At 39.6% G+C, this 26068-nt stretch overlaps 1 protein-coding gene across 1 annotated transcript; it reads left to right on the forward strand.

Annotated features, from left to right (window-relative positions):
* The first annotated feature begins 310 nt into the window (after positions 1-310).
* LOC109466918 (alkaline ceramidase 3-like) lies at positions 311-19219 on the forward strand. The gene is made up of 10 exons (XM_019764790.1): positions 311-421; positions 5281-5391; positions 6005-6110; positions 6643-6724; positions 7771-7806; positions 16271-16326; positions 17028-17129; positions 17857-17961; positions 18366-18411; positions 19028-19219. The coding sequence occupies exons 1-10, from the start codon at positions 319-321 to the stop codon at positions 19097-19099; spliced, it is 819 nt and encodes a 272-aa protein (XP_019620349.1). The 5' UTR covers positions 311-318; the 3' UTR covers positions 19100-19219.
* Positions 19220-26068: the final 6849 nt, after the last annotated feature.

Genomic DNA, 26068 nt, shown 5'->3' on the forward strand with positions numbered 1-26068 from the left:
CAGCGTGGAACATGCCTTTAGTTAATATCTTTTGGATGTCTTTAGTGTTACGTATTTATTTACATATGGGGACATAAATTAAACTATTTTTAAAACGTTATATATTTCATCTGGTTAAGGAGGAAACTGAATGATAGAATCTTTAAAACTACATTTCTTTTTAATTTGATTCGCTGGATAGCATATCTCAATCCTACCACAAGGAGTTTTGAAACTGCTCCAGACGCTACCATATTCGACAGATTTTGATGCTGTGATAATAGGATGGTAATCAGGTTAGTGTTGCGGTAACCTCTGACCTTTAGTTTGAAGAGGAAGATGGCGCCCGTTGCAGATTATCCCGGTGTTTGGGGAAAAGCGACCGCCACTATTGACTGGTGCGAGGAGAATTACGTGGTGACGGAATACGTCGCTGAATTCTGTAAGTCCCTTTTTTTCTACCGCGAAGTTTTGCCGAAAATCCGCGCACGTAGGCGGCTGTGGTCGCCCGGGTTTGGCTCGTTGCCAGCGCGGGAGCTCTGGTGGAACCCCGACGGGGGCAATGTTTTCAGTGACCCGCTAGGGTTCTGGTGGCGCGGCGGGCCTGCAAAAAAACGTGAACAAACTCATACTCACAAATCTTCTACACGAATAATGAATTTAACCTATAACTGACTGTGGTAGTAGCAAATGTAGCGTATGGAATAGTTCGCAACCGGAACATGTACCGTTTCGCGCCACTCATGTGGGCGGGGCGATGTGTACTTTGCGCCGAGGGCATTCTGAGCACTTCTGCCTCGAGCTGAGGAACTTCCTGCATAACAAAGGACGCCCCGGTAAAGGGAAAAAAAGGGACGAAAGTATGCATTCGAGGGTCGCCCGGGTTTCAAATCGACTGGGTATGAAGCTTGTCTGGCGGTTGCAAAGTTTTTATCATAGAAATTGTCATTTGCAGGATGGTAGAAAAAAAAATAACATATGCCCCCCTCGATCGGGCCGGGTCGGTCTGTTTACTCGAGTTCAAGGTCAAAATCAGTCCCTTGTTGTAGTGAAACGTTCAAGTTCAAATGTCCCAAGGACAAACCGTATTTTATAAAGTTAAATGTCAAAGGTTTCCCTGTTTGGACAATGCTTCGATCAAGGTCTGCCATATCGTTTTGCTGTGGGCTACAATTTGAACTGTACCCTATAAATATCCCTTAACCCATGATACCTATCTGAAACCATGGAAGGGTCTTGACAATGTTTGTACTCATTCTAGTAAGGCTGTGTGAAACCTCACAATATCACTTAATAAAATATATTATGTTTGTTGACAAAGAAAATATCAGGAGGAAGTGTGGCAACTGGTTGTCATGACGTCACTCTTAATTTTTGATGCACTAATTTTTCATGGTCACGTTTCCGCGTGCAGAAAACCTGTTCTAAACATTAGTGCTCTAGTCTTAGGCTGAAGAAAATTAATTCTGTGTTTCTAGTTTCCCAGCTAACCCAGAATTCATTCTTTCCCAGAATTACCACAGAGTGGAACTCGCTGTCACCAAGTACAGTAGGGGCATTGTCATTAGATAGCTTTAATTAAACAATGTTTAGAATTAGATGTTCAAGGGTTAAGTGTAACAAGTCGTTTGGTGTAATGTAGCCATCTGCTGCCGCGCAGTGTGCCTGCTAAGCTGGTGTGTTACGCCAAAGGGTAGTTATACCGGCTATACAGATACAGATGCACAGATACAGACCCTAGCAAATTTAAGCAAAACCTGCTGACCCTATGTTTTTTTTATGACCCACTCTTAAGACTACCAAATGTTGATGGGACATCTGAATTTAAAATCCTCTGAATTCTAGTCTGAAACGTCTTTTAACACATTTTCAGAAGCAATTGTTTCCTCAGTTAAACTATATGTCCATATGAGCAAACAGGTGGACAGGTCCTTGAGCGAAATCTAAAAGAAAAAAAAAAATCCCTCCTTATACCGACCCTATTTTTTTTTCAGAACTCAAACCGAAAACACAACATTAATTTTCCTAGGCCTTACCTAAAGTTGCATAAGTAGTGGAGCAGAGGGATTTTCCAACTGGTTGCACACACATAACCAACACAGGTGTCTACCCTACAGCTAAAATGCCTTAAGTTCTAAACAGCTGGCTTCACTACAAACATTTGCTTTTCCTTTGTAACAAAACTAAAACCTTCTTTAAACAGCTTTGTAATGTTTTAAATAGCATCACATTCAGTGATATTGTAAATTTTGCTTGAGCTACATTGTGGGATATTTTTATTTGTATAGAGACGAGAGGTCTTAATGAATAGGCTGAATGGGAATGTGTCAGCTGTCCAATAATTTATTCAGAACAATCAGGATCAAGGATGCATGTCCTGGGAACTGGTACATGTATGTTTTATGAGAGCAGACTGCCCCCCACCCCCATACTAAGTCTATCGTACAATGTAAGTCTAATTTTTTAATTAAAAAAAATCATGTCAGCATTTTTTATGACAATTGCAAGGGTATTATGCTACAAATACAATATCTGCATTCTGCAGTAAGAATTTTACACTATAATAATTGTCAGTTTATTTGCAAATTTATGCTCGAAGGCTAATTGCAATATAATACAATGAATGTAACATACATATTACATGTAAGGACTTGGACTTTGTAATAATAAAACAGTTATTATTTTCCTTTTGATCAAAATGACTCACTGAGTCAACATATACAGATGGATATAAAATTGTTGTGAACAGTTTTTATTTATGTTGGGTGCTTTACTAGTAATTGATAAATGGGCTCAAATTGGTTTAAGTGGACAAACGATGATCTCGGGCAATTAGGGCTAAGATTATAATTGCCTCTAATTACTCACCAATTAAAAGCATTAGAGGGAAACCCCCATGCTTTTTAGATGACTCTAGTAGACAAAACTAAAATTGTATAATTTACTGGCAGTTCTATCTAGTCTAGATCACAGTGGCCTGCAGTGCATGTTCAGATTATTTTGTGCTTTTTTAGGTCGACCCTTGACCTCTCCTATTGATTTTGAACTTACTTTATTATTTTGTAATCATCATTATGTACAAGTTTTGTTATCTATGTTTCATTTTATTGACCCCAGGAAGAATAGTGCTTCTAAGCACTAATGGGGATTGAAATAAACAAACAAACAAACAAGCAGGGGGATTGAAATAAACAAACAAACAAACAAGCAGTGTACAAAAACAAATTACACTGCAGCCCTCTAGATTGTTCCCATTTTAGGAGAATTACTGTAAATCAAGTTACATGTATATAGTATATATCGCAGTAGCAAAATTTCGCGGTCTGAGAAAAATGGACATGTTTGCATTGACCGAGAAAACAGCTACGGCAAAAATACAAATTTGTGCATCATCACAGGCATGCCCGCAAACGGTGTATAAAATTGCATACCGATTACACAAAGAGAACCCCGTGTTCTAACTGTAAACACGAAAAAACGGCTACCCACAATACTCCGTCCGGAGGTCATCACATCACTTCCAAAGCCTGAGTGCCCTCTTCCTTACTAATAAATACTAATAAAAATATTGCAAAAGGCTAGCACGTGCTGGCTTATAAAAGTAGTCAAGTACAACCGAAAATTTGCAATACCAGCTTTGCATTCATGTGGTTTATCAGCATTTTGAAAAAAAATTACTGGCCTTTTTTTTTATTCACCTGTTCGCATTAGTTTTGGCGTCTTCAGAGGATGACTAAATACTAAGTATTAAACATAAAAGGTACAGTGTGGCCTTAGAAGGCCGCTGGCTAGAATACTGGCCCTTAAAAGCTGAGAGAGTATTTTTGTCATGTCTATCTGTAGCCTGAGTTTGATAGGCTGCCTTGCCTGCTCATATGACAAGTCTTTATAGAACAAGCTGCTCTATATATACAGGGATCAGTTGTCTTTCATGTGTACATTACAGAGGTCACTATATACAGGCTAGGGAGCTGAGTGTTCTGAGTGTTCAATCAATCAATATTTGCTGGAATTTTGCCGCTTATGATGGACATAAATTTCATTCCGATCGGTCATTGATGGACAAAAATCGTTGTCTAAAGATATAGAAAGATATTTTATTATCAGTTTAGACTCCCTTTTGTATATGTTCTTTTCTTTTTTAAGAACACATGTACAAGCATATTCAAATTTGTCTTTCTATAATTCTGTTGTACATGCGTATTATTGCATATGATGAGTTGGTCTACAACCACTCGGAGGGCTCGAAATACTGGCTGCATGTGCACCTTAGTGCACCCAAATTTGGAGCTGTGCATGATCCAATTATTTTCTGTGCACCCAAATATTTTTGTAGGTATTTTTTGTACATAATAAATGTGAAATAGTATTCTTGGCCTACAAATATCAGAAAAATAATAAAAAGTATTGTTTTGAGATTTTTTGCTGCTTATTGTATACATGACTGAGTTTGGACAGCTATAAGTGACCTCTATTGGGACCTTGAATATGATAAGTTTTATGACAAAGAGCCTGAACAACCCTTAGGACTCTTGTCCATAGTTATCAGTGTTTCTCCTTTCAAATTTATTAGTCCTCTACCAAGATTTAGTGACCTTTGGGTGCCCTAAAAAGTAAAATCTATAAAGATAGGACCCCAGCCTACAAAAAATTATATCATCATAAAAGCTAATGGTAAACCGTCACATGAAATAGAGATAATTGTCATGATAAAAAGTGGAAAATGGTTTTCTGTAATTGGTTGTTATTAGATAGGTATGGATTATTCCAGCTATCTTTGTCACCTAACCACTGCAAGGTCAATTACTAGTATAGTAATGATGGATTGATAAGATAAAGGACAAGTTACTTGCTCCAATAGCTAGGTAACTCACATTGTGTGTTTCTAAATCTAATGTTTGTATGTAAAAAAATCAGACATTAGTGAATTATGTGGATATGGAACCACTCATATATTTATTATTTGTTGTAGAATATAGTATAATGCTAGACGTAGATATAGTCTCACATACCATTGTATTTTCTTTCTTACTAGTATGTTGTTTGTAACTGCAATTAGCCCTTGGGCATGTATTTGCAATAAACTTTCATTAAAAAATTGTTGTGTCAATAAAGTTCTCTATAATAATATATTGATAAAGATAATATATATCCACATTATCTATAAGTATTTACAGCTAATTTAGAATATGATTTGTTGTGGCATTATTATTATGATGAAGATGATATTACTAGCAGGTATGATCTTAATGCATTGTTTCAGCAGTGTATATCTAACTGTTCTGTGTTGCTATTTTGCAGGGAACACCATTAGTAATCTGGCCATGATCATTCCTCCCATTTTGGCTGGAATCAAGGCCTATCAGGAGAAACTAGAAACAAGATATGTGGTGTCATTCTTCTCTATATTAGGTATGACAAACAATGTCATGATACAATTGTGCTACAAAATGGCAGTAATTCACTGAATTTTAAAAAAATGTCAGATTTTGTTTTGCCGCCTGGAAACTGAACAGGATGCCTTTAACTGGGCATGAATATCATATTACATCAAAATTTGAAATTTTTTACAGCACACATAAGGCCACACCGAGTTAATTTTATGGATGACATCCTCTGAAGGCCCCCAAACTAGTGCGTGCGGGCAAATGAAAAAAAATTCCGGCCAAAAATAAAAATGCTACTAAACCATAGGATACGAAGTTGGTGTTGTGAATTTGCGGCAGTACGTAGTGACGTATACGACAAGCCGGCACATGGAACTGATGAATTGGCACTGTTCCTATATGTACTGAGTTCTTGAGTTGCGGAGCTTCGGTAGCCTGGGTGCCATCCTCCAGAGTTACAACCGGCTCCGTATTGTCGCTACTACCATGGACTACCCACTAGAACCAGGCCAGAGCCTCTTTTTTAGAACAGACGAAATCAATGCGTGCGGATGAAATCTATGAAATCAAATCGGTGTGGCCTAATATCATAAATGTATCTCCACTGGGAGTGAAGACTTGTGTGTATGTTTGTTCAGTTGTAGGAGTTGGGTCCTGGTGCTTCCACATGACCTTGCTGTATGAGATGCAGCTGTTTGATGAGCTGCCCATGATCTGGGGCTCCTGTATTTTTGTTTTTGACCTGTAAGTATGACCATAAAAGGTAAAGGATAGTCCTATATAGCAGGGCTCAAAATTCATTATTTTGGGAGTAGATGCATGCACTGATGCACCCAACTTAAAATTGAGAATTGGACACTACAGACAGGGTTCTTTTGGTGTGGATCCCTGTAAGGGACAAAATTTTGCAAGCTGATTGACCTTTCCTAGCTCCATGATCTGACACCTGAGTGATGAAACGTTGTACAATTGGTTTTCCAACATTGCCATTCAAAATATGTGTCCTCATGCATGCAATTTAAACTACACAATTTTGCCATAGATTGCCAAACTCTAATAAAAAAAGAAAAAATATGATCCGTACCTACCCGCCCCAATTTTTTAGGATTGAAACAGGAAACACTGTAACATATTTTTCCTAGACCTAAGGGACACCAAAATGGAGTCACATTGACAAGGTGGCCACTAGTATACACTGTCAGGTTTATATATGAATATCTGAAATTTTGTACTTGTTTACATGTTTGTTTGTTTGTTTGTTTACATGTACTTTCAGGTTCCACTCCTTCACCCCTCCCAAGTACCAGAACCTTCCCATGATCCTCTGCCTGGTGCTATACAGCTTCATCATCACAGCTGTAAGTCATGTGACCTAGAGATGAAATTAATAATTTGTAATGATTGTATAATTATGTAGTCACGATAATTATGTATTATTTGCAGCTTCTTGAAACTGAAAGAACATTATCTATTAGCAGTGGTGCCAGCTACATGTATATTAGCTGCCATGCTTACCCAGTATACTATCTAATATTAGTCATAACATACATTTATGATTACCAGATTCTATACTCTGATGATAATAATATACTTCACCCAAGGACAACCAGTAGGGCTGTGTACTCAATTTTCTTCCTCACCACAAATATTTTGTAGGTTTATGTAATAATGTAAAGATGTCAAATGTATAGTAGTATACAGCATATGTGTGAAAAATAGTCATTGTAATTATTATATATAGTATGTAACTTTTCTTTAGAAATGAAACAAAATTGAATTTTGCTGACATTCAACTTATCGTGCACCCAGGAAAATTTTTTGTGTACTACCCAATTTTTTTAGGTTAGGTGCACCAGTACACCTTTTACGAAAAAAAATGAATTTCGAGCCCTGACCACTATGATCATATAAATTGATACCCTCAGATCCAAACCCCTACCCAACCTGTTAAAAGGTCACCCCATCATTTTCATTTTGTTCCACATCATGACAAGTGATTTTCTTCCTCTCCACAAGCCTCACTACAAGTAATGTACCATTCTCCACATTCTACGTAAAAATTACATTTTTTATTTATTTTGACAATTATCGTAATTTATAAGATTCTCATTCATTTTTCAATGTTACAAACTTTAGGAAAACTGGAAAAAATGGATCAAAATGTTTTATGCCTATAAATGATATTGAAATACTGGATACTACTAAGAGTAAGAGTAAGGCTTTAGCCTATTTATCGCCAATGTTATATTTAATAGTTATTACTCTTTGCAGAATCAAACATGTAACTGCAACTATTACATTTCTAATATCAATGTCTAAAGATGATGCTGTACATTGTACATAATATCACTATTTGTTCAGATCAGAGTAACATAATGTACTTATCCAGACTTGTTTGTTCCAGGTTTATGTTTCAATCAAGAACCCCATATTTCATGAGGTAGGTACATGCAATAGTCTTGTGAGGTTTTTTGTAACCCTTTGCCTGCAAAATTGTTATGGAGCAAAAGATGCCTTGCTAGGACACATTTCCTCAATAATTGCATCTAAAGACTATTTGGAGACTAAATGTATAAGAAAATATTAGATAAAGATGAAAGTAATATCATATTAGGACTTCTCTATGCAAGCCCAACCAAAGAAGGGCTCTAATTTGGTTTGTCCTCATTCTTCAAATTATGGGATCCTAACTTGGTTATTACCTGAATGCTGATTGGTCAGAATTCGTCTTTACAAGGTTGCTGTGATAGGTTACATGATTGTCCTTTAAAAAGCTGTTAGGGAACATTATTTCCTTCCCATACACCGTTGTATGTTACTAATTCTCCTTCTATATATCGTAACAATGTTACGACTCGCAATTGCGATTTATGGTGGATCGTCACTTAATGTGATCATCTTTGAATTTGTTGGTCCGGATTCCATTTTGCCATGTTCAACAAATCTAATTTACTTCATTTGGGGAGTGATCATGAAGGTTGGCAGGCATTCAATATTGATCTTAGACATAGCAGTGCAGAATGGTAAAGGCCCAGTGGTCTTTTTTATCTGGGGTTATGACATACCAGCACAGAATAGCTTGTTTTACAATAGGTTATTAATTACAGTGAGTGCACATGTTCCATAATGGGCAAGGGGGGGGGGGTGTCCTAACATTGCATGGACATGCCTGTTACAGGTTCCTCTTAAAACTCCAAGAACAGTTGGACACACACCAAAGTCAAGGTTCCACAGCCTTTATTTTCCACACCCTTGCACCAGGGCTCCCTTCTCAGAATGCCCAGACAGACTCCCCTCTCCCCTCTGGAATGCCTTCCTGACCTCGATATTCCATTCCGGGCTTAACCGTTACTTATCAGGGGAGGGTATAGACCTACACATGTACTGGCAATTTTCTCTAGCATGTAACACCTCCCCCAAGATGATAAACATGTGTAATATAGTTTCATCATCTGACAATATGCTAACTACTACTACTACTAACAGGGGAGTCAGCTACCTAAAAACACTACTCTGTTACAATACACTTCTACTCCATTACTTCACCTGGTCAGCCATGGCATGCTCTGAAACTTATTTCACACCATACTCCTGCTTGGTGCGTTTCCCTGCTGCCTTCTTTAGTTGGTGCTGCCTCTGCAACCAACGCAGCCGACCCCTCCGGTAAACCGGATCCTCCTCCATGAGCTTCTGTATCCTTTGTTTTACTGTGTTACTCTCGCTCCTCACTTCTGCTTTCGGAGGATACGCGACTTGGCCACCTTGCTGGCATCTCGCTGGAATCTGATATCGCGGCACCGCTGACTTCATCTTCTCACCACGCCCAAGGTGCCTCTTGTCCTCCCCCAACTCACTCTTGATCTCCCGAGTGGTCACCGGACCTGCCCTACTTCCGACGCAGGCCGCCCCGTAGTCGTTGCCTAGCAACACCGGGTAGGGCGTGTTCATCACCCCTACTTCTACCTCTCTCGCGTTACCATCCACTTCCAGCTCAACTCTGGCTGTAGGCACGCTGTCAACAGCCCCATTGGCCAGTCTGACTTTGAGGACATCTTCTGTGTATGACTTCCTCGGCACCAACTTCTTGTTGACAAAGGTCCTGGAGCTCCCAGTGTCCCTGTACACCTGTACTTGCTGGCCGTTCACAGCTCCACTGCTGCGGTACTTGCTATCTTCCGCCAAGTTTCCATCCGCGTCCCAGGGCTTGTCTGCTCCCTGCGCGAACATACTCTGTGCCACCACATTCTTCTTGGAGAACCCTTTCCCCAAACTAGGGCAATCAGCTTTCACGTGCCCTGTTTCACGACAGTGGTAACAGGTCTTACGGAAGCCTCCCCCAGGCTCCCCGGAGCCACATTGACCACTCTTCCTGGCAGGCTCACCCTCAGAGCTTGATGAGTTGCGTGGGCGGACACCTTCAGCCAGGCTCGTCTCGTGAGCCATCAGATACTGGTCACTGATCTTCCCTAACTCCTCTAGGGATTTTGGCTTTCTCTCCCGGAGGTGTATCGCCAAATCCGTCGGGCACAGATCTAGGAATTGTTCCTGGATGATCAGGTCACAAACTCCCTCGAACGTTTTTGAAGTTCCTGATAGCTCGATCCACCTGTTGAGGTAGCTGGATAAACGCACGATATACTGATCAGGCCCTTCCCCTTCCTGAGGAATTTCCGACCTGAACTTCTTGCGGAACCCATCTTCGGTAAGCTCGTACCTCTTTAGAATGGCTTCCTTTACCTTGTCATAATCTTGCGCCTCAGCGTCAGACAGCCTGCTGTATACGTCTAGTGCTTTCCCTGTTAGTAGGGCACTCAGTAGAGACGCCCACGTGTCTTCCGCCCAGTGGTTGGCACGGGCAAACCTCTCAAACCTCAAGAGGTACCCATCTATTTCTTCACCTTCCATGAAGCTGGGTAATCTCGGCGTCTTAGCCTTGACGTCTCCTGCACCTTCTTTCTTAGCCTTATGGTACTCGATTTCCGCCTGCCGTACCTTCAGCTCTTCCATCTCCAGCTCATGTCTTCTTTGAGCCTCTTTCTCCTTAGCCTCATTCTCCCTCTGAGCCTCTCTTTCCTTGGCCCGCTCATCTCTTTCTATAGCCTGCTGGGCCATCACAAACTTCAGGAGGTTATCCCCCTCCAAGCCCATCTCCTTGCCTTGTTCGATTAGCTTATCCATGGCTGACACAGGTACACCACCCCCTAGCCACAGTCAATGAACGGTCCCTGCAATCAATGCACTATCCCTGATAAAAGTCTCTGTCTCTGATAAAAGTGGGACCAGATGTGATCGGTGAAACCCTACTCTAGAGTGCAATACTGGACTAGCCCTAGCGGTAGCTAGCTGTCAACAACTCCTGACCACATCCATCAAAAGCACATTCCTAAGCAGAGTACCCTCACAAAACTACACAAGACTTCTAGAAAATACACTTTTAGGAGATACAGACCTCTACTAAGTTCTAGAAACTCGCAACAGGTCAACAGAACAACGAAAATACACCAACTGTTACCAGCTGCTTCAGTCTGCTCTCTCTCTGCCACTGTCCTAAATTATATGATTGATAGTTCCTACAGTTCAGTACATGAATCCTTTAAGACAGTCCCGCTGCTCACTCCTCCTCGAGACGTCAATCTCCGGAAAGCGTCCATACAACACTGCTGGGCTCCACAGCGTCCCGTCTTCTCCTGGAATTCCCTCCTGGACTCTCCTCTTGCTTCCACCGCTTCCACTGACCGCCCCGTGAAGCACCAATCCGCGATCTTTGCCGTTGTATCCACACAAAGTCCGCTGGTCTCCGCTGGTCACAGCCTTCTTCTCTGGCTCCCACGTGCACTGATTCTCCGGGTCCTGTGGACGTCTGGTCTCCAACCTCAGCTTCCAACTTTGCACGATTAGCACAAAGTCCACTGATTTCTGCTACAACCTCCTCTGGCGCTTCCTGACCAACTGTCCTGCCGACAACGCCAATGTTACAGGTTCCTCTTAAAACTCCAAGAACAGTTGGACACACACCAAAGTCAAGGTTCCACAGCCTTTATTTTCCACACCCTTGCACCAGGGCTCCCTTCTCAGAATGCCCAGACAGACTCCCCTCTCCCCTCTGGAATGCCTTCCTGACCTCGATATTCCATTCCGGGCTTAACCGTTACTTATCAGGGGAGGGTATAGACCTACACATGTACTGGCAATTTTCTCTAGCATGTAACAATGCCCATAGTATTTTTCGGTTTTTTTACTGATTGTATTTGTCATAAGTATGCCATGTTTGTTGCCACTGAATTTGCTAATAAATGTTAAAATTCACACAGCTGATATTTGCATTAAAAATGTAGTTCTATACTAAATTTTATAGAGTGATCATTCTGTCGAAAAACAGAATTTCACCTGGTCCAACAATAATGATGGTGCTGAAAAGAGAGTAACTAATGGCAGTGCCATACTATAATTTCCACCCGCGGATCCAGAGGGGGGCGCATCCGGCGCGCGCCCCCCGTTCGACCGGGCAAAAAAAAATTTAGACGACTGGCCAAACACAAAATCGCAGAAAAAACATAGCACAAAGAATAGAAAGGAAGCCTATGGTTACGACCAGTTCTTCCTGGATACGTCACGGACTGTAGAAGTACATGGCCGGGGCGACGGAGCGCCGCGCACGTGTTAATAATCCAGATTTACACTATTAGCGGGCACGCCCCACCACGCCTAGACTCGATTATTGTTTACTTGTTAGCACACTACTGTGAATCCCTAACCTTTGTGCCTCCCATCTATCGTCGATATTAACACGACGTTGCAGTAAAACAAGACTCGGGCGCACGGTAAGAAAATGTACTAGGTCACTCACGTCCCGAGTGCAAAGACGCCCGGTACTCGTAGTCGTAGGTCATGCCGACGGGATAGTTCGCCAGCCAGCCGCCGATCTCAGTGGAACCCCGGCCGAAAATAAATACCCGCGTAAGAGTAAACACAATTCTAAGAGGGTTGGTAAGATTTAAAATGGTCTGCAAGCCGTGAACGTTCTTGGTCGTCGTAACGTAACATGAATATAATACATGGAAGTTGTGCCTCAACTGATGGCCAGTTCTAATGCACTTTCAGCTCTAGTTAACACAGAAATCTTTAACAAAGATTATATCCATGTAATGCATGCCGTTACAAAGGTTCAGTTGACAGAAATCTTTTTATTTCGTATCACGAAATCTCTTTAAATCCTAAGAAATGCTGCAGGAAAATTAATTTGGAGCGGGACTATACCAGCCAGCGGTACGAAGTGAAAATGCGGGGTATATGTACACGGCACGGTTTGCTACAATATTTGGGCATTTGAAATCTTTTGCCGCCCGCCCGGTGGGCGGGGCCAATGCCTGTGCTGAGGGCGTGACGCCGCTCTGTCTGATATGTGTGACATAAGCAGTAGTTTACGAGATATTTTTTAAAAACCTTTTCGCTCGTTTCCGTTCAGAATAGTAAGCCCCAGTAGCCCCTCGTTCTTGTTTTGGTTTGCATCAAATTTTAAATTCGGTAGCACAGGCTCACCCCTCCGCAATCGAATTTTTTATAAACTAGCTACGCCGAGCTAACTTTTCCGTGGTCCGGCCAGGTTACAGCAGGCAAGGTGGCCCCATTCAATGTGTGTCTTCCGCTGACACCCGGCGCTCCAGAATTTAGTATTGTCCTAAAAATTTTGTGAACTCTTGAAAATGGTAAACACGTGCGCGGCGCTCCGTCGCCACTTCACATGTTGTCACATTAGTGTTATCCGTTAGTGTATTTGAGTGCTGCGATGTTGTGACCGCGCGTTCCCCGCGATCGGAAAATGATTTAAGTGATCCCGTCTATAAAGAGGCGGCATTTCCTTTTGTATTTGGTTCTTTTTTTTCGCTAACTTAGATGCATCGCGAACTCTTAATTTGCCCCGTTCCGTGACATTTAGTCGTCCAAAACATAGATGCATTTTCAATATTCTATTTTCTCAGTCGTAAAATGTACCGACAGGCACATGAATGTACTGAAAACATCAGTATTACTTCGTTGCTTATTTGCTCAGAAATGACTCTAAAATACACCAGAGAGACTCTCAATTTTAAAAATTTTCTGGGGGAGGCCCCCAAAACCCCCCCAACGAGAGGGGGGCTTCCCCCCTCTCGTGCTCTCCCCCGCGCAGCGCTGACGCGCGGCGCTTACGTGGCCTTCGGCCACGTCAGGTGGTGCGCCCCCCCGTTCACAAATTTCTGGATCCGCGGATGATTTCAGATAATTTGGCCAATTGCTTTAAACTATTTTTCCAGCTAGTTGGCCTGGGTGCTATCCTCCCTAGTTTCTGTCAACTCTCTAATGTACATGTAGCTATAGCCAGCGACATTAGGGAGCCGGCAGAAGCTACTGAGGATAGCACCCAGGCTACCAATAAGTTACTAGTAATAATCAGGCCTCAAAATTATCTTTCTATTTTCCCAGTATTGTCCCAAAAATAAATTTCAATTGTCCCAAAGTGAGGATGAACTGTCCCAACCTGTTTTATGGGAAGTATTGTTCAGTATGACTTTATTTTGTTTAATATGTTCACTCCCAGGTGCACTATATCTTTCCGGATCCAAAAGCCAGGACGTGTGCCGGATAAACAAAAGAATGGCTGACATGATTCTGATGTTAATTATTTCTATTGGCCCCAAAATGTCCCAAATTGTCTTTCTAGTTGTCCCATCTGAATTTTAGTGGTCAGTGGCCTTTAAACCACCTTTAATTTTGAGCCCTGAGTGTGGTAGAGTATAATCTTTCTAAGCAGGTTAATGGCTATAATGACATGGACACTGACTTTAGAGTCTGGGTTTATGGGAGCTGTCTAGATCCTGAAAGGCACCCAAAGCAATTTCAGGGCAGTAAAGTAGACTTTAAGTCAATTTCCTGGTCATTCAATTAGTAACTTGAGGTTGAATCAACCCTATAGTAGAGCCGAAAATGTCTATAAAAAGGCTAGCAGGCATTGGTCACAGGACATTCTCAAAAATTCTGGAAACATTTATAAGAATGTCTTGCTAGGGGAAAGGGTCTTTTTGGGGAGGACTTGCTTGTGCATGTTACTTTTTATTGTTCACAAAGTGTCTGTCAGAATGTCTTTAGAAAAAACTATGAAAACTTGCAAGCACTACACAAAGCCAAGGCAATTTAGAGGGCGGGATGCAAGTAATTAACAGACAGACGCTAACATCTTTATAAGTCTGCATTGTGCTAAACAAAGGACTGTCTCCTAGGGGTGTCCCTACCTGACGTGTGAAGAGACTATGAATATAAAATGTCTATCTTGGCTTATTTCCATGTCATTTTTCAGTGTATAAAAAACTACTAGTATGTCTACTTAATGTTCTCCCGACTGGCCTTTGTTCAGCAATGTCTAAATCATACTCAATGTCCGCTAGCCATTTTATAGACATTTTTGGCTCTACCAGATGTACCTGTAATATATCCCATATAATACTGAAATCTGTGAGGTAAAAATGCGACGTTTCTGACAGAATACGGTTGCTTGTTTTGTATCCTAGGCTAGTTAATAGTTATCAGTGGTACATGTAACTACAATGTAAAAGGGACTCCTCATGTAGCTTATTTCCAGGCTATTTCGAACCCTATAAGAATAAAATATATGTAGTGACAAAAATGTGCTAATAAAAGGCAGAAACTATCAATATAAGACTAATTTTCTCGTCCAGAATATTTCTTGTTTTGCTGCCCAAAAATTGTTTTGGATTCCTTTAATAAACAAGGGTATTAATAACAAGGCAAAAGACTTTGTTCATTTTATTAATTCTTTCTGTCCCAAGAAATGAGTGGAACATTTAAAGCCTTCGCTATTGTCTTTAATGCATTTATATTCTTAATTACATGTGAAATAGACTGTGAAATGGAAATTATCAGGCTCTTAATATGATGATGAAAGCGACAAAGAGAATTCCTTGGAACATGTTGAGATCTAAAGTGAGGATCTCTGACCCAAAGTTACAACTTGGTCCAGGAATGAAGCAGTTCTATAGTACCTGCTATAGAATTATAGCTTCATTTTTTATTGCATGTGTCACAATTCCTGGACCAGGTTGTAAGTTTGCGTCTTTTTTTACTTTTTACAGTCAGACTTGTCTCTGAGGACCACTCGCAGGTCTTTACTATAATAAAATTTATTAACGCTATAGGAGCTGGAAAAAGAAAGATGGGGTTGAAGAATGACTTAGAATGGGTTGCAAATTGGAGTGAGTGCAACCGACAGCAACAGACAAAAGACTTTGGAAGACATTGATGGCCTGCCTTGCACCCCGTTCATACCAGACTTATATTTAGCGGTTTCAACCGGTTTTTATTTAACCTAGTGTGAATGCGGTTTTTTAGGGGTTTAAATCCAATTTTCAAAAACCACCTCGGAAGGTGTTTTTTCAGGTTTTTTTTCAGGGGTTTTTCCACCGAAAAACCTGGTCTGAACGCTAAGGGTTTATTGGTCGATTAATTGGATATTCCTCGGACAGGATTTTTACAAAACCAGTTTTGAAAAGTCGGGTTTGAACGCTAAGGGTTTTAGCCGGGTTTTCTCTTGCTAACTATTTGGTAGTTTAAACCGGTTTTTAAAGTCTGGTATGAATGGGATCTTTGGAGCAAAGCACTAGTAAAATGTGGGGATGATAATGATGATGAAGTAAATGATCACAGAAGCTTAAGATTGCCGTCAGTCTGTTCAGGATTCAGAATAATGCTAAATAGGTCAATGGGAAAAAAATAAAATGAAATATTACAGGATCTTTAAAAATAGTTACAATGGCCAGGTCAGGTGGTCCTTATAGAGGTGACACAAGTACAGGACTTTGACTGTAAAATCAATGTTATTAGAAAATTATTCATTTTTTTTTCTATCTTTTCAGACTGCATATGCAGTGTTGGTTTTTACCCTGTTCTTCAAATCATTGGACATGCTCAGGTAACATATGGTGTGCTACATGTACGTGTATATTGCAAGTGTTAATAATAGTATAATTCTATCAATAAATATAATCAACCTAAAAAATCAGAAAATGTGCAAAAAAATGACATTTTTAAAAAGCTAGAGGAAATGATTGTAAACCATATTTAACATTATTGGTGATGGTATGAAAGATTGTGAGTTTAATTTACTGAACAATAATCTGTTTGTACATTGTATATGATCATGAATATGAAAAAAATTAATGTATCTATTATGAATAGTTATTTTACATTGTATGTCACACAAAATTACATTGCAGCTTGAATTACATGCATCTGGTCTTGTACCATGTGGATGTTAATGGTAATAGGCTGAAGTTAGCAGAATATTTGACACAATATCACAGTGATGAGCAGTGATTTTTCAAAATTTTTATTCACATTTATTAGATAAGATGATGACAGCTTGACACTTTACTCAATAAATTCAACAATGCGACATAACTTCATCATAACTTCAACATTGTAAAAATGAGGTAAACTTCGAATTATTATAATAATATCATTATAATAATGTGGTGTGCCAATGTCCAAAACTATATTATCTAGTACTTGAATGACATGTGCTAGAAGCATGTTGCATCTTCAGTGTTTGAGGGACTATAAACTAAGTTACAAACAGTTAAACCTAATTTTTTTTTTTCCTTTCTTTTACAGGCGACCCAACAGTTCACGGGCACTGTTCTTCACAGCATTAGCCACCTATGGCACAGGGTTCATCATATGGAACATTGACAACTTCTTCTGTCACAATATAAGGTACAAATTGACAATTACTCCTAAGAATGGATTAATTTTAAGCATTGCTTAAACTCAATACTTAAATCCATTCTTAGGAGTGTATTCAATTTGTTAGAGTTAGAGTGCTTGAGCTGTGTGTTTGTGTGTCTGTTTGTTTGTTTGTATGGACAGAATAGGCTTACAGTGTGTGGATGGGCAAGATTGACAGGCAGAATGACTAAAGGTCATACACAGAAGATGGAATGAACTTGAGGGTAGGTTGACAGGTTGAAAGGGCAGACACAGGAAATGGGGTGAACTTTAAAGGTGAACTGTAAGAGAAGAGTTGGACGCCCAAACATAACAGTTAAGAAACTTATTGAAACTGAAACTGGCTTGGAGGGACATGAACTCTTCTCAGTGATGTATGACAGACAGTTGTGGCGAACTAACTTTGTATGCTCCACCTCTACGGAGGATGAATGATGATGATGATGATGATTAAAGGTTACAAAGACCTAAAATCCCTCCCTGAAATCTGAAATCTCCTTGTAAAGTTGTAGAATGTAGTAATTTAGAAGAAAGGTGGTAGCCTCAATCAGGCCTTTCCAGTAGAATTGTAAAATTATTGTAGAATTTTGCAAGAAACATTTCCCCTGCTGACATAATGTACCACACAACCCTTTGGTAGCCAAACTGAATCCCTATTGGCCAAGTCAGTCTGGTAGAGATACAAGGCTGTACCAACCATTTTGCTTCTCTGAAGGGAGTTCCGAGGGACGCTGACATCACCGTGGCGACCTCTGACCCAGCTCCACGCCTGGTGGCACCTGTTGGCCGGGCTGGGGACCTACATTCATGTACTGTATAGGTAAGTAATAAGTATGAGCACATACAGAAGTATTGCTTTGGGTGGCTGAGTCATGGGTTTGTGTTTCTGTCTGCCCATACAGTGTCCAAGCCAGATACAAACAACTCTTTGTTTCCCAAGAATTTTTTTTGTAACCAATCTTTTGTCAAGACTTCTCATCATCGCAGGCACATTGTATTCAGCCATAGGCATGGTGCATTCTGGGATTGCTGAATCAGTGTGTGTGACTTTATTGTGTAGTGTGGGGTATTGCTGTTACGCTTTTTTTCCGTAAAATATAAATTGGAACTAAAATTATTATTGAATAGATAAGTGACACCAATTTTTCAACTTAAGTGTCCCTTGATATCAGCTCAACTGTTAAACATCTCTGACTGTTTCCTTTCTCTCTTTTCTGTCGACAGTGTACAGGTCAGAACCAGCTATCTAAAGTGGCCTGGAAAAGTGAAGGTATGCAAAGCCAGTTGCTTTTTTTTACTCTCACTCACTCACTCACTCACTCACTCACTCACTCACTCACTCACTCACTCACTCACTCACTCACTCACTCACTCACTCACTCACTCACATCCACTCACTCACCCACCCACTCACTCACCCACTCACTCACTCACTCACTCACTCACTCACTCACTCACTCACTCACTCAATTGCTCAATCGCTCACTCAATTACTCACTCGCTCACTCACTCACTCAGTGTCAACTTTGCAAGACCCAGATGATGAAGACCCAAATGTGCAGAGAAATTCAAGACATTATTTATTTGACATTCATGTTTTGTGCAAGGCCTTCCTCCTAAATGTATGGAAATTTGGGTTCTTTATTAAAATGACTGTCACAAATAAAATTGAAGATCTCCTTATTTGCCTATCAAAAAAAATTCAGTTCATCATATTCTCCACCCAGTGACAGTCTCTCATCATTAACAAATTATAAGAATTATTTGTCGTAAAGTATGGAACTGAGCTACAGAATATAGAATGTAAGATTGTTTAATCTGTAATGTGTGCTTGTGGAGAGAGGCAAGGGTTTTTATGCTCTAATTTTGTCTGACTTTTGTTTCAGACCATCATGGGAATTCCCTATTACCATGTATCAAAAACAGTGGAGAAGAACGGACCAGTACACAAAGACTGATGATGTCATCACAGGAAGTGACATCAGCACTCTACAGGAAGTAGCCTGACATCTGTGGTTCAAGGTCAAGAAGGTTATCATTGGGAAGAGAACACTATGCAGCAAGTTTAAACTGTAATTTCCAACACAAGAAATTGGACTCACCCAAATTTTCGACTGCACAACTCCAGTCTTTGTCTGAACAATCCACCGCTTCCGTGACGTCACGCAGATGACACACGTGACTCCCTGAGCAGTGGATCATAGGTTGCAGAAAGTCTGTGGCACCCCCCGTCTTCTTTGCACGAGGGATTAAAGAGGCCATCTACATCAGGGCATTACAACCATCCCTCAACAGAGACGGGGGGCGCCACAGACTTTCTGCAACCTATGATTCACTGCTCAGGGAGTCACGTGTGTAATCTGCGTGACGTCACGGAAGCGGTGGATTGTTCATTCCTTGCCAAAGACTGGAGTTGTACATGTACAGTCGAAAATTTGGGTGAGTCCAATTTCTGTTGGAAATTACAGTTTAAACTTGCTGCATAATGACTTCTACCATGAACTTTGAAGATAGGAAGAGAACACATTCACTGATTTTAATACAAATAGTCTAAAACATACATGTACATATACATGTAGTTAAAGGTAACAACGTATTTAATGTGTACTCAGTCAGGCAAATCCCAACAAACTGTGCAATTACATAATACCTTTGTTAGCTAATTTAATTAAAAGGTTTTGCCACCAACAATGAATATAACCATTAATTAATCTATCTGGTTGAACAGTATTATATATACTATATAATCATGCAATTAATATGGAAGCACAGTGAAAAGTGACATTAATGTCAGCAAAATTATTACACAAAGTCAAAGAAAAGTCAACCACAGATGTATCAAATTGGAACTTTTCTGTGAAAAGTATTCTGAACTCACATGGATACTAAAGGTGTCTTTAATTCTTTGCAAAACAATGCAAGCACATATTGTTGAAGTGTGATGTATCATAAATACATTACATGCCTTATTTATTGATAGATACATTGTAAACCTGAATAAGACTGAAGTAGTAAAGGGAAAAGTGAACTAATTACATGTAACTGGCAGCTTGGAAGAATTTTTTTCTTTCTGTCTCTAACTTATTGTGTTTTTGTAACATTTTACACTCAGTGTCAGTTTTGTATAAACAAAGAAGATTTTGTGGCTTTGATTTTCAAATTATTGATTTGATTATAAGCTGAAGTCATAAAGCTCGTCCTGAAATGAAAGAAAAAAAACTAATTCTATGATACCCTTGCCAAAGTTGTCAGTTGTGCTGCTGTAATGCCGCATTACATGGTCATTATCAGATCACTTCTGGGGTTACCCCGGCATTAAACTAGCTCCCACTGAACATTGGGAGTAATGCTGGCTTGATGCCATGACCATTAATCATCATTAATCATCTTGGCCTTTTGGAGTGGGGCAGAAGCTGTTGCCTGATGTGATCTCCACCCCTGACAGCCTGCCTGACAGCTTGCCAGTGGGGATGGTCACACCAAATTAATCCTGTGCTCTTTGAAAACATATGTGCCTTCTAGGAGGTGAAACATAATCTGTTTTCTTTGAGCTGAAACACAGCATCATACATATCTCCAAGTTTGGCTTGTTTTGACCAAGCTACAGGAGTCTTTTCTTTTCTTTGAATGTCTTTTAACCACTAAATCAAAAGGTCCAGGACCTGTTGGCCTGGGCTGATAGTGACTGCATTTGTATACATACAGAGCCTCCTACATGTGCTATGGGGAGTTGCAAAGGATGGTCTGATCTATCATGTGACCATGTATGGGAACATTCTGCTCCCCCCAGAGGTCATGTGACCTATGGGGGGAGCAGAATGCTCTAAGCTGTCTTGGTCCTACATTGTGTTCTCTCTCTCCACTTGAATTTGTTAGACATTTGCTACCAGGCACCACATTTTTTTACCAAATGTCTTGAAATTTTAACAGAGCTTGGGAATATACTTCCACAGGTATTCTTGGTTTAATTTTTTGGATGCAGGCCCTAAAATAATTCAATGTAGCTTTTTTGTAAAAAAAAATAGTCCCAAAAAGTATATTGTAACTTATTTGCTCCTGTGTCTTCATATTAGGTCAAATAAAGGACCTGAAATTTGGTATGAGGATAGTGGTTCATGTACAGTGTTGGTGGTTGAAGTATAATGACAAGAAGTCCTAAATGCAACTTCATGTATGTTCTTTTAGGTTGGAATTGCAACAGAATTTCTGAAAATATACCCTGTGTAAAAGGGGGACAAACTCCAGACTGTTTCAGGCCAGGCAGGTTATAGACTGAATTAGGTCAGTCAGGCCTGCTCAGAGGCGGTGGGACGTGTCAGTTGCTGACACAGGATGTTCTAAATGGTTGAGAATTGTGCTTACTTGAGCCTGGTGCTAATGTATGGGTCAACCATAACCGAAGACTGTGACAGAGGGCATTAATGCAGGGGAAAGGCAAACTAATTGGTTCAAGGCACTGCAGAGTTGACAGTGGAGGGAGGTGCCTTGGACAGTCATAATCTACTGTGAAATTAGGCACTAAACTGGCTGTAATGCAGGATGAATGTTTCAGGGGGTAATGCTGCATAGCAGACCACTTTGGCAAGGGTAGACAAATATTTCATGTTCCGTTGATGTTATAATTTTTTGGTGTTTTCATGCAAAGCTTCTCTTTGTTTTTATGTTATGAATTTTTGTAATTATCATAATGTACCTTGGTTCAAAAATGTCAATACCAGTTATTTGGTAGCAGTGTAATATTGTTGCTGTATGAGATAAAACTAGCATAAAGCCTCACAGTTATTCCTAATCTTTTTTGTGATAATAGTGATGTACAATGTAGTACATATTTTGTACATAGTCTTATTCTAGCCCCAGTGAACTACATTAACTGTGATTGCTCCCCTGCTAAAAACTTTGGCACAACGCATTTAATTTAGCAAAACATATTGCAACTGCATACAAAACCCATATTTTTTATGTTTACCGTAGAAAATATTGTTTTTGCTACATTTCCTCCTCTTTTTCTCCTTCTTCTTCTTCTGTTCCAAACACTGACCTCTGACCTGGCCAATGACCTGATTCGTCGACGTCTCTCACCATGGTAACTTCGTGTTGGGTTACATAATGTTGTAATTTTATAGTAGGAGGGATTTATACTCCTGTCTGACCATATGTATAAATTTATTTGGGTAAGAAATAACAGAGCAGACCATATGCTAAGGTTAACATTAATGCATTTGCTTTGCAAATGTTACCTTAAGTTTCTAGTTCCAGTTTTCTTTGGATGTTTAGTCAACATTGCATCAGAATTTTTGCCTATTGCAGACAACATCTTTCCCAACACAGCATTTAAAAACTATATTTGGGATGTCATTCTTGAATACATGAAAGCTACCTTTAATAACTAAAGGTATTCTGCCGCAGTGCTATGATGCACAATACATTACGGGTTTCACGCAGGCGCAGTATGTTCTGTTATAGTGTCTTGTGATTGTTGTATGATTGTTGTACTGAGGGCATTCTCAGGATAATCATGCAATAAGTGTGACCTGCAAAATTCAGCTGTCTTAATTATAAAAAGGATTGTCTTTGATCCTCTTTGGTTGTTAGTTCTGTCACAAAAATTGCACAATGGTCTTCCATATAATGTAACCTTTAATAGTGAAACAACTGGCATTAAAAAACGTAACTGGACATTCATGAAATGCTTTAGCTGGAGCTAATATATACTATTAGATAATTTGTATATAGTCTTGACTAAAACAGTTGATAGCATGTGACTTCCCTCAGGGATTCAGTGCTTTGTCCTGGTTAATTCACTTACACCAATTTTTGGGTTAGGTACAGGACTGGTGTATGTGTAAAAAAAAAGCTCAATGATGTATTATTTTAAGGCTTTCAAAGTGTTGCTAATATGCCGAATAATGCTGAATGTTCACTGGTGTCCAAATATAGGTGTTGTCTGGCTTTAATGTACAGGTGGTCTTTTTAAGTTCTATTCAGAATGCAGGACATAGTGGTTGCTGTTTTGAAAGCTGCTGTAGATAGGCTGCAATAATATTAATCTGTGCTGGATGTGGAAGGTTCTTTCAATTGTGATGTGGAAATTTAACCTTTTTTACTGTAGAATATGTGTAGGTAGACATTATCTTTTTTGTAACGGCATCCAATGCAATTTTAGGGGGCAAAAAACATTCTGAATGATCATTAGGACATCTGTCTGATTTTGACATTTACTGCCATTTCTTAGCATATTTTTGTAATCATTTCATACTTGAAGCGTTTGAAATTATTGACTTACTAGATTGAGAAAAAGGCCAGAAAATTGACTTCAAAAATCCAGTTTTGCTTCCCTGAAATTGCAGTGGGTGCATGGAATAGAGTCGAGTTGTGATGCTAGCATTGTAGAAAGTCTACAGTCTACTGTCTTCCGTAATGTAAAACTAAATGTATGATATCCGGGATAACATTTCATGTTGGTAAGAAGGAGATGCTTAGCTGCATACCTGGTGATGAAAAGTAAAAAAAAAAGAAAAATATTTAATGTACAATGTATATGTAAAGTCATGATAGAGTCATAACATATCTTTTTGTGGAAATCACTATTATTGCAATGTTTTAAACTCTTGCAATATCACACAGACTCCATTGTACAAAATGAATCATGATTAAACTAGTAGTACTATGTACATGTCAGCCTTGTCAGGTTTAGTCACTTTCATGCCAAAAAGACTGAACCCACACATACTTGTACAAGATGTATTCTACCTGTCTGGTGAGATCACACACTGGGCAGGGCCTCTGCTGATTGGATGATTACCACTCATGTTTGGCCAATCAGCACGCCTGCTCAAGTTCTAAATTTCAGAATTTAAACAGGCATGCTGATTGGCAAAACCTGAGTGATAGTCATCCAATCAGAAGACGCCCAGTGTCTGGTAATCAAAATATTTGAATGACTGATCTAGATTAATGATTTGTGGGTTTAGTTATTTTGGCTGGGAAGAAACTAAAGAAGTGTACTGAAGCTTTAAAGACTGGCATTTATGCTAAAACATGATTGCTTCAACATTGTAATATACTGAAAATAATCTAAAGATGTTGCCTCTAAAACATGCCTTGATGAATGCAGTGTTATCCATAATTGTATAAAAACTTGTCCGTGCCTCATCTTGTTGTGAACATAATGATTTGTTCATATGTGTGTAAAGTAACTTTATGTCTTTGAGTTTCACATCAATGTTGAACCAGCTGGTTTGGCAGCACCAACAGCCTAGTGTAACAATGAATGTTATTCCAATTGATACCTGTCCTTTCTACTGTAAATGCATTTATTACTGCCATGGTTTTATTTTTGTGGTGTCCTCCTAAGGCCACAGCAAGTAATTTTTATGGATGACATCAGCGCGCGCATTAATTTTCGCCGGATTTTGGAAAAAAAAAAAGAAATTTTGTTGCCTTCTGACAGTGGTCAACATGCCGAAAATGGGCAAAGATGTCTGTTGCCATGCCGGAATGTGGATGGAAGATAAATTTGAAGAGAGGAGACAAGACAAGGATCTGATTTAATGTTTTGCTTCTTACTTTGATGCAGTGATATGTGATGTTGGCTGTGTATACAAATGTATGTGATGTTTTCACTTAATCAAAACCATTTGTACAATTATGATTGAGTCAAAAGTCTAAAATGTAGGAACCTTGTATTTTTTGGCCAGCCTTGTTTTTTTTTGGCCTGCTCGCATTAGATTTGGAGTCTGCGGAGGATGTCATCCATAAAATTTACTTGCTGTAGCCTAATGCGAAATCATGACAGTGGGAATGTGTTTAGACTAGCTGATTGCTGCCCACCCCTTTGTCAGGGACCCTCAAAGTAGTATAATCATAGACTGGATACTACTGGTACTATTACTACTTACTAGTATTACTACTACTATTACTACTTCTACTACTACCACTACTGTTACTGTACTACAGAACTGTTTTAACAGTGAACTCATACCACAAAGTAAAACTACCGCTGACAGTTTTGCAATGGTTGCTGGACTAAACCATGTACACGTTTATTGTATGTGTAATTTTACTGTTGCAGTACAGTTGTGAATCAGTAGGTGGTGCTACTGGTCTACTGTTTTGCCATTCTATTTTGGAAAATATTATCACATATCAATGGCAACCTGCCTTAATTCTGTATATTTTAAGATGTTGCATTGAACCTTCATCTAAGTGAAACTAAATATGATACTGATGATACATTACCGATGGCAACGCTGTCTCATAATTCATAAAGCCAGCGTTGTTTATTTACTCTGTAAGGCCACACCGTCTTAATTTTATGTATGACATCCTCTGAAGACCCCCAACTAGTGCGCGCGGACGAATAAAAGAAATTCCGGCCAAAAATAAAAATGCTACTAATTTATTCACATCATGACCTCATTTGCATAATTTATGAGGGAGTGCTAGAATAGCCTATTTAGATAAGATAAGGCTATCATTGGGTGGAGAATATGATCCATATGATGTAATCCATGCAAATGACTGTTATTTGTGAAATCAATGATTTAAAATTGTATAATTCGTCAACCGTCCATTCGTTAACATCATTTGGCGAAGGTATGAGATCGTGGAACTCTTGCTTTTTTTTGAGAACGGGCGAAAATCAATGCACGCGCGGATGTCATCCATAAAATTCAGTCGGTGTGGCCTAAGTGAGGTTGGTGACCTCAGGAGTATTGCAGTCGGATTTTTTTTTGTGTTCGCAGCTATAATTCAAGATCCATTTGCTGCATTGATATGTAGTTTATAGCATGTCATCTATTAGTTGTATTTTTCTACACCGTAGCTAGTCTAAGAGTAATAATTTTTGTTCTCAAGCTAGTAGAAGCCATATTGATGTGTCAACAGAATTAAAGTGTGAATAGATAATTTTCTCCATTTTGTAGGTG

This window comes from Branchiostoma belcheri, unplaced genomic scaffold (genome assembly GCF_001625305.1).
Source record: "Branchiostoma belcheri isolate BF01 breed outbred unplaced genomic scaffold, Haploidv18h27 scaffold171, whole genome shotgun sequence".
NCBI classification, from domain to species: domain Eukaryota; kingdom Metazoa; phylum Chordata; class Leptocardii; order Amphioxiformes; family Branchiostomatidae; genus Branchiostoma; species Branchiostoma belcheri.

What these genes read in the sequence shown, in the direction of transcription:
- LOC109466918 (XM_019764790.1), top strand. Translation starts at nt 319, where the DNA reads ATGGCGCCCGTTGCAGATTATCCCGGTGTTTGGGGAAAAGCGACCGCC. An exon ending in GTCATTCTTCTCTATATTAG is followed by an intron (nt 5,392 to 6,004) that starts GTATGACAAACA and finishes ATGTTTGTTCAG; the next exon opens with TTGTAGGAGTTGGGTCCTGG. An exon ending in AGAACCCCATATTTCATGAG is followed by an intron (nt 7,807 to 16,270) that starts GTAGGTACATGC and finishes CTATCTTTTCAG; the next exon opens with ACTGCATATGCAGTGTTGGT.